Source organism: Lynx rufus, unplaced genomic scaffold (assembly GCF_022079265.1).
Source record: "Lynx rufus isolate CCGP_SWC_20201006 ecotype Redwood Valley unplaced genomic scaffold, mLynRuf1.p SCAF_16, whole genome shotgun sequence".
NCBI lineage: Eukaryota > Metazoa > Chordata > Mammalia > Carnivora > Felidae > Lynx > Lynx rufus.
In genome coordinates this window covers 1,138,421-1,151,347 of record NW_025814830.1, presented here as the reverse complement: position 1 = coordinate 1,151,347, position 12,927 = coordinate 1,138,421, and the positions used below count along the sequence as shown (strand labels likewise).

Sequence of the window (12,927 nt, the reverse complement as noted above, 5' to 3'; positions counted from 1 at the left end):
GGACACCGTCCAAGATGTGTTGCTGACTCTGGATGGAGAAGGATACATTTTGCTTGTTTTCTTTCCAAATCATCTCCAGTTTTTTTAATGTTCTCATCTCCATTACAGTCATGCAGGCATCACAGCTGTCCTTCTACGCTGTGTTGTGGATATCCCATTTTTACCGCTCTCCCGCTCCCACATAAGCCTCACAGACTCTGGTAGTTTCTTCGGTGTGATTTGGAACTTTTAATTCATTGGGAAATGGTTGTTAACAGGTATGGAGGCCATACCTGAGATTTAAATACAATGTGGTCATCACTTCCCTGGAGGAAAAGGAAAACATCAATGGGCCACAGGATTTTCTCATTCACTTGGCATAGAGAGAGTTGTGAGGACAGATAGAATATGAGGATGCTATCCTTGACGAGGATGATAGGTCCTACTAAAAGCACATATGGAGAACTCTTGAAATGCAGGGAAAGATCTGGTAGGAAGCCTCCTTTATTCACTGTAAAGTCTTAGGAAGATACTGGTGATGAAGAAATGTGACAGACATGGGGACATGGGAAATGTGGTAGGTTCTCAGATTGAGGGAAGTCAGATCCTTTCCTCATATGTTCATGAATTCCCTGGCAGTCCTGAGGACCAGTTGCTTTGGATGCCATAGGTAACCATCCTCTCGCAGGCCCAGATATGTGGCAGTAGCTGGAAAGGGGAAATACGAGGATTTAAACATTGTGGCCACTGCTTTAAGATGTCATGTGACAGAATGGAAGTTGAAGATGAAGCAGGCTTCTGAACACTAATAGAACCAGCAAGGTGGGTGTGGTGTGTCCACAAAGCACTGGCATCCCAGGTATACAACCCCAACACCTCTCTGATCCCTAAGGTTGATGACCTCCCAGGTATCTTGACTGCCTGCCAGCAGGGACCTCCCTGACTTCCATGCAGCCCCACGGTCAGGGTAGTCCTGTGCTCTGGACTGTGTGCAAGATACAGATTAGTTGGGTACCAGATCCCCAGTCACCAGCAGGGAGGATGTCTGCTTCACAGAGCCCACCCAGTTTTTGGGTTAGATGTCCCTGTGTTGTTTTACAGCCCATGGTCTTTGTCACCCATCCTGACTTGAGTGGAAAGAGGATTTTTATCAGTTGTAGAAAGTGATAAGATAAAGTTGGGTAGCATGTGATAGTCACATTTCACATTGGTTCAATTGAAAGATAATCATTTTTCGGTACCTGTTATTCTGTGGTAAGCCACACCATGAAATGTTGATATGTACCTACAGAAGAGACAATGTAAATGGAGGAATGCCTGGCTGGCTTAGGCAGTAGAGTACCTAACACTTGAATGCTCGGCTGGAAGTCAAAACCCTATGTTGGGTGTAAAGGTTACTTCACACACAAAAAATTAAAAATAGAGCTGCGTCGCTTAGTCAGTTAAGCCTCTGAATTTGACTAGGTCATGATCTCACAGTCCATGAGTTAGAGCCCCACATCGGGCTGTGTGCTGCTTCAGATTCTGTGTCTCCCTCTCCCCCTCTCCTGCTCATTTTCTATCTCTCTCTGTCTCAAAAATAAAGAAAAACTTAAAAAAAAATTTTTTTTAAATAAAGAATAAAATGCACAGAGAACTCCCGTCAAAATCAACACAAACAGGCCCAAGCCAAGATATATTAGAATTAAATTTACAAAATACGGTGATAAAGAAAAACTCTTCAAAGCAGGAAGACATCTTTCACTTATCAGGGAGAACCATAAGGTTACCTGGTGGTTCTTCAACAGAAACTTGGCAAGCCAGAAGGGAGTGGCATGATCTATTCCACTTGCTGACTGGGAAAAATAGGCAGCCAGGAATTCTCTATCCAGCAAGCCTATCATTCACAAGGGAAGGAGAGACAGAGTTTCCCAGACAAGCAAAATCTCAAGGAATTCCTCACCACTGAACTAGCCCTGCAGGAAATGTCAAAGGGGAATCTTGAAGTGCAAAGAAGACACCAAAAGTGACACAGAAAAAGGATCAAGAAAGTTTCTAGAAACAATGACAAAACAAGTAATAAAATGGCAATAAATGTATATCTATCAATAAACACCTACAATGAAAATGTACTATATATTCCAATCAAAACACATAGAGTCTCTGAATGGAATAAACCAACCAAACAAAAACAACAAAAAAATAAACCCCAGGCCCATCTATATGCTGCCTACAAGAGACTCCATATAAACCTGCAGACACTTATAGATAGAAAGTGAGGGTGGTAGAGAAACCTTTCTCATGCAGATGAAGGTCAAAAGAAAGCCAGAGTAGCAATACTTAGGATGGACAAACTACATATTTTGTTCTTGTGTGGCAATTATCCTGCTTTGGTACCAGGGTAATGCTGGCCTCCTAGGGTTATTTTCAATGGGTTCCCTCTATTCTACTTTTAAGATTTTCATGAAGATTGTCCTAAATTTTGTTTTGTTTTTAATGTTTGTCAGAATTGGCCAATGAAGACAAGAGGTTGTGGGCTTTCCTATACTGGGAGGTTTTTTATTCCAAATTCAACTTATTTTTTTGTGAGGGTCTAAGAAGATTTCCTATTTCTTGAGCTCAAGATTCATTTTTCAATCTTGGTAACTTGTGCGTTGTTTAAATTCACATTTTTTTCTATTTTGTCTAACTTGTTAGTATATAATTGTTGATGTGATCTGTTATCACACTATATATTTCTGTGGTTATCTGTTGTGAGGTTTCTGTTCCATTTCTCCACTTGGTGCTTGAATTCTCTCTCCTTTTTTCTTAGTTAATGGAGTTGAAGAATTTCCAATTTTGTTTGTTTTGAAAAACCTTGGCATTATTTTTCATATTATTGTTCTGGTATCTTATTTCTAATTTTTAAGTTTTTAGTTTTATTTATTCATTTATTTTGAGTGAGAGAGAGAGAGAGCACATGAAAGTTGAGGCAAGGGGCAGAGTGAGAGAGACAGAATCTTAAGCTACTCACTGAGACTGAAGCCCTACCTGGGACTTGATCCCACAACTCTGGGGTCATGACCTGAGCTGAAATCAGGAGTTAGACACTTAGCAGAATGAGCTACCCAGGTGCCCCAACTATTTTATGAATTTCTGATTTTTCCTTGGTATTTCCTTCTCCTGCAGAGCTGAATGTGGGGCTTGAACTCACCAACCACAAGTTTGTGAACTGAGCTAAAGTCAAATGCTCAAACGACTGAGCCCCTCAGGCAACCCTGTTGTTGTTTTTAATATTTATTTGTTTTTGGAAAGAGAGAATCCCAGGCAGGCCCTGCATGGACAGCACAGAGCCCGAGAAGGGACTGGATGTCACAAACCATGAGATCATGAAAGGAGCCAAAATCAAGAGTCTGATGCTAACCTACTGAGTCACCCAGGCGCTCCTTAAAGGCAAAGACCGTTTTGTGCGTTTCATTCACATTGCAGAATTTGGGTTCCCAATTCTCTAGTTTACATTTGCACACACATTCATTGCCAAGTGATTGTGGGAAGGGTGCACTAGCTGAGGGAAATTTGGGAGAGCCACAACTGCTGGCCTATGAAGCAGACTCAAGCCAGAAATACTGAACTCAGACTATGTGCCTTAAAAGATCAGCAAAATAGTGCCAATCATTCTGGGTGACCTTGGGGAGAAACAGGCATGCTTGCTATTGGGGGTGAAATTATCTAAGTAGCTGTGGAAGGCAATTTGGCAATATCTAGCAAAATTATGTATAGTTTTTTGTCTCTTCACTAACAGCTTTCCCTCAAATTTACCTACACAGTACTTGCAAACTTGCACAACAGTGACCTTCAAGTATTCACCACCCCTATGTAAAAGCCAAAGATTGGGAACAACCCAAAATACTTTGGTAGAAAACCAATGAAGTAGAATAATGCCCAAATTTAAGGGTGCAGGAAAATAATCTACATTTATAATTGCATTAAAAAGAAACACTCTTGGAGAGTACCTAAGGAAAGGAAGCTTTGTATTTTGGTAGAGTATTACTAGGTGGGTATGTAGATAATTATACGGATAATAATTTTATAATCCTTTAATTATAATAGGAGGGAGACTTTTCTATCATTTTAAGATTCTCATCCTTAGGATCTATTAAAAACTTGAAAGTCAGTGTAAATATTAGTGTCACCTAAGAAAATAGCTTATTCCAATAAAGCAACAACCAGTATTCTCCCCTTAGACCACAGTTCTCATTATATTGCAATTGTTGGCAGGTGTTCAATAATATCCTGCCCAATGCCGTTACATTCAAAATGTGCCCCAAGCCATAGAATACCACCATGAGGTGACCAGGATCTACTGGCTAGCTCTTACATGGAAATGAGATGCTGCTTGCCCACAGTCTACCTCATCTCAAATGAGCCCCTCCCCAGACGATGGAGGCTTGAGCCCCAGTATTGCCTCTGGTCCTGGCAACCAATGATTCTGCCAGGACAGGCCTGCAAGGACCAAATGTTCAAGGCAGACCACCCATTGTAAATAATCAAGCCCTCTTACCCTGTGGAGCTGTGCCAACTTCCCCTCCTGACACTCCAAATACGAGGAAATCTATCTATGTCTAGTTCTTCAAAATCAGAGGCACAGTTGTTGTAACAATCATTTCTTGGGGATGTGGAAAAGAGGAGAATGATCTTTCCCCCAAAATCTTGGGCAGGAGCTGCTTTCTGACCACAAGAGTACTGTACAATTCTCAAGGGTGTAAGGGAGGGCATCAAAATGCCATTGTGGTACATGCCTGGGCTCTTGCTCTAGTCTCCAAATGAACTTGAACAGTGTGCCAAATTGCACCTTTCTTTCCCCAGGTACCCAATATCTCTACAGTGTGTTAAAGACCCTAGATTGATAGGTAGGTAGGTAGCTAGGTAGCTAAGTCGGTAGGTAGACAGACAGATTTCTTCATGATGGAGTCCTGGTAGGTTTTATCTTTTTGGAAATTCATAACTATTCTTTGGTATCTACTTCTTGCCATATAATTATCGTGGGCTGGATTTATTTTTATTTCTATGGGATCAGTTATACTGTGTCTGCCTTCACTTCGTCACTTGATTTTAGTTAGTCTTCTCTATCATTCTGGCTTCATTAGACATACACCTGTTGATTTTAGGGGGTTTTCTGAACACCAACTGTTTCTATTGTTGATTTTTCCTATTTTTGCTTTATTCTATAGTTTTCATTTCTGTTTTACGTTTCAATTGCCTTTCTTCTAATTTTGAGCACATAGCACATAGGGTGCTTTTCTTCATTTTCTGAGATACAAAAACATGATTTGTACTACACCAAGAGATCCTACAGAATTCTCTACTAAGCTATGCTGTCAGTTCCTTGTGTGCAAGTTTATGTGTCCATGGAAGAAGCAAGTCCTGGTGATTTCTTCTTAGCTGTCTTCCTGATATTCTGATTGATTTTAAGGTTCTATATTAGAAGTTGTCAGTCCTTCATCTGAGAGTAGTACCCTGGAATGATTTTACTTTTCTGATATTTGATCTCAGTCAGCTATATTTTCACATGGTACCAAGACATTCCTGCTAAAGTCATGCATTGACGCTTCGTTCCAAAAAGGGTCATGAGTAGATATAAACACAGTTCCCTTGAGAAAGTACACTTAATCACAGACTGGAACAAGGTTGGGGAGAGTGAAGGCCAAAAGTATCTGGGGACTCCTTCCCAGAGAATGATGATGAATGTAATAAATATGGGGAAGTCTTTTATCAAAATGTCAACCTTATTACACACAGGAGTATCCCTAAGGGAGAGAATCATTATAAATATATTGAATGTGGGAAAATTCTTAACCAGTCTTCCAATGTTGGTGGTCATCAGAGGATTCATGAGGGAAGAAACCATTGCAGATGTAATCAACCTGGGAGCATGTTTAGTCATTCATCAAGATTCAGTACAGGTCAGACAACTGGTACAGGAGAGGAAAGCTATATAGGTAACGTATGTGGCAAAGCCTTTGACCACCAGCAACTGCATACTGGACAGAAACCTACAAATGTGAAGAATGTGGCAAGGTCTTTAAATTGTCTCAACCCTTATTCAACATAAATTAACTCATACTGGAGAGAAACCTTACCAATGTAAGGAATGTGGCCATGTCTTTAACCAGTTCTCCATCCTTACAGGACATCAAAGAATTCATACTGGAGAGAAAACTTACCAAGAAAAAGAAGGTGGCAAGTCCTTTATCTGGCCCTCCTCCCTTTCAGGACATCAAAGAATTCATACTGTAGAGACACCGTACAAACTTCAACGGTATGGTAAGACCTTTCGGCATCATTCACAACTTTCTGAACATCACACGGTTCATGCTGAGGAGAAACCTTATCAATGCAAAGAATGTGGCAAGGCCTTTAACTGGCGCACAGCCCTTAGGAGACATCACAGAATCCATACGGGAGAGAAAACTTACCAATGTAAAAAATGTGGCAAGGCCTTTGTGAACTTCTCAAACTTGACACAACATCGCAGAATTCATACTGGAGTGAAACCTTACCAATGCAAAGAATCTGGCAAGGCCTATACGCGACAGTCAAGCCTTACCAAACATCACAGAATTCATACTGGAGTGAAACATTACCAATGTAAAGAATGTGGCAAGGCTTTTGGGTCCTTCTCAAACTTGAAACAACATCGCAGAATTCATACTGGAGTCAAACCTTACAAACGTAAAGAATGTGCTAAATCTCTTATCTGGCACTCAGGCCTCAGGACACATGACAGAGTTAATACTGGAGAGAAACCTTACCAATGTAAAGAATGTGGCAAGGCCTTTAGCTGGCTCTCAGCCCTTACAGTACATCACAGAAGTCACCCCGGAGAGAAACATTACCAATGTAAAGAATGTGGTAAAGCCTTTTACTGGCACTCAGCCATTAAGTTACATCAGAGAATTCACAGTGGAGAAAAACCTTACCAATGTAAAGAATGTGGCAAGGCCTTTAGCCAGAAATCAAACTTTAAAGGACATAAAATAATTCATACTGGACAGAAACCTTACCAATGTAAAGAATGTGGCAAGGCCTTTACCTGGTCATCAGTCCTTAAGATACATCTCAGAATTCATAGTGGAGTAAAACCTTACCAATGTAATGAATGTGGCAAGGCCTTTTACTGCCCGTCACATCTTGATGTACATCACAGAGTCCATACTGGAGAGAAACCTTACCAATGTAATGAATGTGGCAAGACCTTTAACCAGAAATCATACCTTAAACAACATAAAGTAATTCATACTGGACAGAAACCTTACCAATGTAAAGAATGTGGCAAAACCTTTAACTGGCAATCAGCCCTTAAGGCACATCACAGAATTCATAGTGGAGAGAAACCTTACCAATGTAAAGAGTGTGGCATTGCCTTTAGCTGGCTCTCAGCCCTTACAGAACATCACAGAATTCATACTGGGGTGAACCCTTACCAATGCAAAGAATGTGGCAAGGTCTATACACGATATTCAAACCTTAGCAGACATCATAGAATTCATACTGGAGTTAAACCTTACCAATGTAAAGATTGTGGCAAAGCCTTTAACTGGCAATCGGCCCTGAAGGCACATCACAGAATTCACAGTGGAGAGAAACCTTACCAATGCAAAGAATGTGGCAAGGCTTTCATCCGGCCCTCAGCCCTTACAGTACATCACAGAATTCATACTGGAGTGAAACCTTACCAATGTAAAGAATGTGGCAAAGCCTTTAACTGGCAATCAGCCCTGAAGGCACATCACAGAATTCACAGTGGAGAGAAACCTTACCAGTGCAAAGAATGTGGCAAGGCCTTCATCCGGCCCTCAGCCCTTACAGAACATCACAGAATTCATACTGGAGTGAAACCTTACCAATGCAAAGAATGTGGCAAGGCGTATCCGCGACAGTCAAGCCTTACCAAACATCACAGAATTCATACTGAAGACTGACTTTACCAATGTAATGAATGTGGAAAGACCTTTTCCCCTGAGGCACATCTTAATGTACATCACAGAATCCATCTTGGAGAAAAAGGTTACCAATGTCAAGACTGTGGTAAGGCCTTCTCCCACGAGGCACATCTTAATGAACATCACAGAATCCATACCAGAGAGAAACCTTACCAATGTAAAGGATGTGGGAAAACCTTTCTTCACTGTTCATCCTTGACTTATTAAATAGAATTCATACTAGAGCAAATCTTCTAAATGTTAAGACTGTGACAGAATTTCTAAGGATTCCTCAACTCTTATTCCACATCAGATAATTCATACTGAAGAGTAATGATACCCAATGATACCCATTGGAAATTGTTAAGATAGTAAAGCAATGCTTTACAAGTAAACCCTGATTCTTCATCAGAGAACATTAACTGGAGATGATCTTACCAATACAAAGAATTAAGCAAGCCTTTTAATCAGTACTCAAGCCTCATCCAATATCACAGACCTCATACTGCAGAGAAAACTTACAAAGAATGTGGTAAAAAAAACGTTTCAGACTGCTCAAGCCTTACTCATTGCCATAGTTCCTGTTGCACAGAGACATTACAAATGTAGTGAATGTGGCAAACCTCTAGCTGGATCTCACAACTGTCTCAATATCACAGTTATGATACAAGAGCAAAACTGTAAAATGTAAAGGGAGTGGCCATACCTTTAACTGGAATTCAATCATGACTCAGTATCCCCAAATGCCTACTTGGGGGTAATGTATGAATAAGGAAAGACCTTTTTAAATATACACTTCAGAAAACAAAACCATACAGAGAGGAAAGTAACCTGAAAGATATAGTTAGTCGTCTAATTACCTGAACATCAACTGTCAATAAACGTCACAGAATTCACAGTAGAAAGAAGTACATTGGCCACTCTATTCAGACATTATCTCCATAAAAATATTTAACCATATGGGATAAAACAAAGTTGAACACTTAGATAATGAATATGCGGGTATGCCTGAAAATAGAGAAGGGTAGGTGTTTTGTGTAGGAATAAGTAATTTCAATGTGCTTTTGTTTTACCTTGGCCCTCTTTAAGATGTTGACTAGCAAGTAATACTGTATTTGTGCCCTCAAATCACTTCAGACAATTCACTGATTCCCAGTGGGTGTTGAAAGTATGTGGCTGATTTCCTGCATCAAAGATATCAGATGCCCTTCCCTCTTAGGTGGGACTCCTGCATACCTGATCTTCCATGGAAGATGAAGGACAATATGATGTAGAATCTATGAACAAACTTAAATAGAGGTGTCGTTTATGTTTCTAACACTGATGTAAGTTATTATGAAATGGGTTTTCAGAACATCATTCTTGAACATTTATTAAAACTAAAAACATTTCTGAATGTTACAAATAAAATGTTTTGTTTATTGGTTTTGTGCAGTCCAGGCACATACTGAGACAAGTTCTTAACAGATGTAGTTAGAAGCAGAGAATACCAGTTGATGTGGTTGAAAGGAAGAAACCTTCACAGATATCAGAAAGAGAGTAAGTAACTCTTCCCTAACATGGCATAGGATTGTACACTGACATCTTTTAAGAATTACCTCAGGTCTCAAAGTGTTCTGGTATGCAAAATTAAGGTGTTAACAAAATAGATTTTTATAAGATGTCTCCTTAAAGCCTCTTGGTAACCACAAAGCAAAACCTGTAGTAGATACACAAAACATAAAGAGAAAGGAATCAAAGTACACCACTAGAAAATCAACAAATCACAAAGAAAAAGACCAAATGGATAAGAAAGGGGCAAGTAATTGTACAACACCTAAAAACATGGAAAACAATGACAAGAATAACTCTATCCATACCTATGTCAATACTTACTTTAAATATAAAGGGACTAAATTCTCCAACCAAAAGATACATTGGCTGAAAGGGAAGAAGTACACAAACTAAGGATATGTGCTGCCTTCAAGAGACTCACTTCAGCTGTAGGAACACACTGAGGCTGAAAGCTCAGGTGTGGAAAAAGATCTTCCATGCCAATGGAAAACAAAAGAATGTGGAGTAGCCATGCTTCCATCAGACAAAACAGACTTTAAGCCCAAGACTGTAAGAAGTCACAGTGCATGTCCTTACACAATAGAGGGGTCACCTCATGCAGCATTTTTAGTTATGTGGTGTTTGGCAGAATGGCAATAAGGTGTTCACCCATTTTTGTTTGGGAAGGACACCAAGAGTGTGTTCATATAACTCATATAGTGTTTAACACTTTAAAAACCAACACATTTTTCCATTAATGTTGGTGGTGTTTGTGCAGGTATCTGAATTGTAGCTTGTGTAATGTTTATGAACATCTGTATCTTAGGAGTCTCCTAAATGGCTAGTTGATATTCAAAGACGTATTCCTGTGATTTGAGGTTTGGGGGTAAAAAAAGGAACCCTGAATGACACTTTGAGAAACACCTATTGCTTCCAGGTTTTGATGAGTGTGGAAAAACAACTGTTGCAATGAAAATGTGGGTACTGTACTGTAACAAGTGACCAATGGTTTCTGAAAACCAACTTGTAGAGGCTAATAAATCTTTCCCACAGTATTCCATTTGCTAACCTCTTGCTGTAATACACTGCATTTTTTTCCTCTCACATGTCATTTACTTTACATTGTTATCTCATGTTTTAAGCCCCCAAATAAGCTATTGGTCCTTTCAGGCAGGTTACCAGAATACCTCTCTGTAAAATTCCTAATATTCAATTCTGAGGACTTTTCTTTGTATGAAATTGCCAATCATCACTTTTTATGGATCACCTTTGCAATACTTGTGCTGGTGGATTTATTTCATGTTGGGTTCTTTCTGAAATGATAGATGAAAACCTTACATTCTACTTGGCTCACACTTTGTAGACCTCCGTACCTGTTACTAAAGGTTTTATACATTATATATGTATTCACCAAATAGAAAACATGAATCCTTTCATGTTAGAGAAAGGTAGCTAATGCATGTATTTAGATTTTGTCCGTGTTACATTAAAGCGATAGATTTGTATATCCATGTAGTGTCTGCATTGACAAGACATTTAATTGTGTTTATTGCTTTTTACTCCTTGAGCTACTTAATAATCTTTTTGTGCATCCAATTATTGTGTTGATGTGGTCAACGTTTGGTACATTAGAGTTATTTATTTTTAAAATCTTGTTTTGTTTGTTATATATATACATATATATCTTTTATAGTTTTTTAAAGAAATACAACCAGCTTTCCCTAAAAAAAGAATAAATAGAGGGGTGCCTGGTAGCTTAGTGAAGTAAGCTGCTGACTTTGGCTCAGGTCATGATCTCACGGTCTGAGTTCGAGCCCTACATCGGGTTCTATGCTGACAGATCACAGCCTGAAGCCTGCTGCAGATTCTGTGTCTCCCTCTCTCTCAACCCCTCCCCCAGTCAAGCTCTGTCTCTCTTGCTCTCAAAAATAAATAAACATAATTTTTTTTAAAAGAACTAATAGAAAATAAAAGAATCAATTCAACACAAAGATAGAACTTCGGTAGATATTTGTCCACCCCACACAAAAGCACCTCAATATAAAGCAACTATTAACAGACAAGAATAGAGAAAAAGACAAGATATATAAGCAGGAGACTTCAATTGTGCACCTTCCCATAATGAGTAGAGTATCCAGACAGAAAATCAATAATATCAGACTTCAATGCCATTATGTAGGTGTATTACAACATTCCATCCAACAGTTGCAGGAAACACATTCTTCTCATGTACATATGGAACATTGTCTAATATATGTTACATGTTGGGTCACAAAATCATAATAAATTTAAGATTGAAATCCTATGAAGCAGGGTGCCTGGGTGGCTCAAACGTGTCCAACTCTTGACTTTGGTCAGGTCACAATCTCACAGTTCTTGGGTTTAAGCCCCCATCAGACTCCACAATCACAGGGTGGAGCCTGCTTGGGATTCTCTCTCCCTCCCTCTCCTTCCGTCCCTCCCCTCCTCATATGCTTACTCTGGTGCACTTTATCTCCAAAGGAACAAACTTAAAAGAAAAAAAAAATCATGAATATCTTTTTCAAACACAATGACATAAAACCAGAAGCCAATTAGAAGTACAAAACAAAATAAAAATCTCAAGTGTGTGAAAACTCAAAAAAAACACAACATTCCTAAAAGCCAAGACTTGAAAAACATTTGTGGCCCCTGTCAGAAAAGTAGATAATGTGGTATGTATATAAGGTGTATGCTGGCTTTAATTCACAATACTGTATTGCCTATTTGAAAGATGCTAAACGGAGTAGCTTTCTTGGGTTTCTTATCACACCCAAGAAATTTCTAACTGTGAGGTGATGGATGTTAACTAGGTTTATTGTAAATACTTTGCAATATATACATGTATCAAATCCTTAAGTGACACATTATATTAGACTAATGTGTACAACTTCTCTCTGAATAAAAGTAGAAAAAAAAAACGTAAATAAGCAGACTAGTGGTTGTGCATACATAAAGATAAGGGAATGAGTGTGGTGACCCAGAAGATATTTGCCTCATGAAACCTTGATTTTTAACCTCACAAGACCCTGAACAGAAAGTAAAGCCAAGTCCACTGAAATTCACACTTAACAACAACACAGTTGTATTAACATTCGCTCATAAAATCATGATGACTGGTTATGGTAGTGATAGAAAACAACTACCTTAGGCATATCATGAATTATAATATGAAAATTATAAAGTATATGCTTATAAAATATTTAAATAAAAAGTAACATTAATTCCTGTCAAAAATAGCTAGACCTTCGGAGATAACTATTTTTCAAGTAGAGGTGGATATTCCGTCTTATGCAAATTCAGAGTGTATGTGAAATTGCCCTTGAAATTGAGTAACACACAGGCACTAAAGTATCTTGTGCTTGGTTCAATGTTTCTATAAATATTGTCACATCAAACTTATTCTCAAATTGCTTTTCTTAATGCTACACGAGGGTGGTATTTTCACATCAGTGAA

At 38.9% G+C, this 12,927-nt stretch overlaps 1 protein-coding gene across 1 annotated transcript in view; it reads left to right on the top strand.

Moving 5' to 3' along the window:
- LOC124511667 (zinc finger protein 850-like) overlaps positions 1–12,927 on the top strand; it is a 29,472-nt gene that overhangs the window by 15,545 nt on the left and 1,000 nt on the right. Inside the window, exons 2-4 of the mRNA XM_047079057.1 lie at positions 6,069–6,230; positions 6,318–7,893; positions 7,978–8,097. Of these exons, the coding sequence (XP_046935013.1) occupies positions 6,069–6,230; positions 6,318–7,893; positions 7,978–8,097 (1,858 nt within the window). The remainder of the gene's footprint in view (positions 1–6,068; positions 6,231–6,317; positions 7,894–7,977; positions 8,098–12,927) is intronic.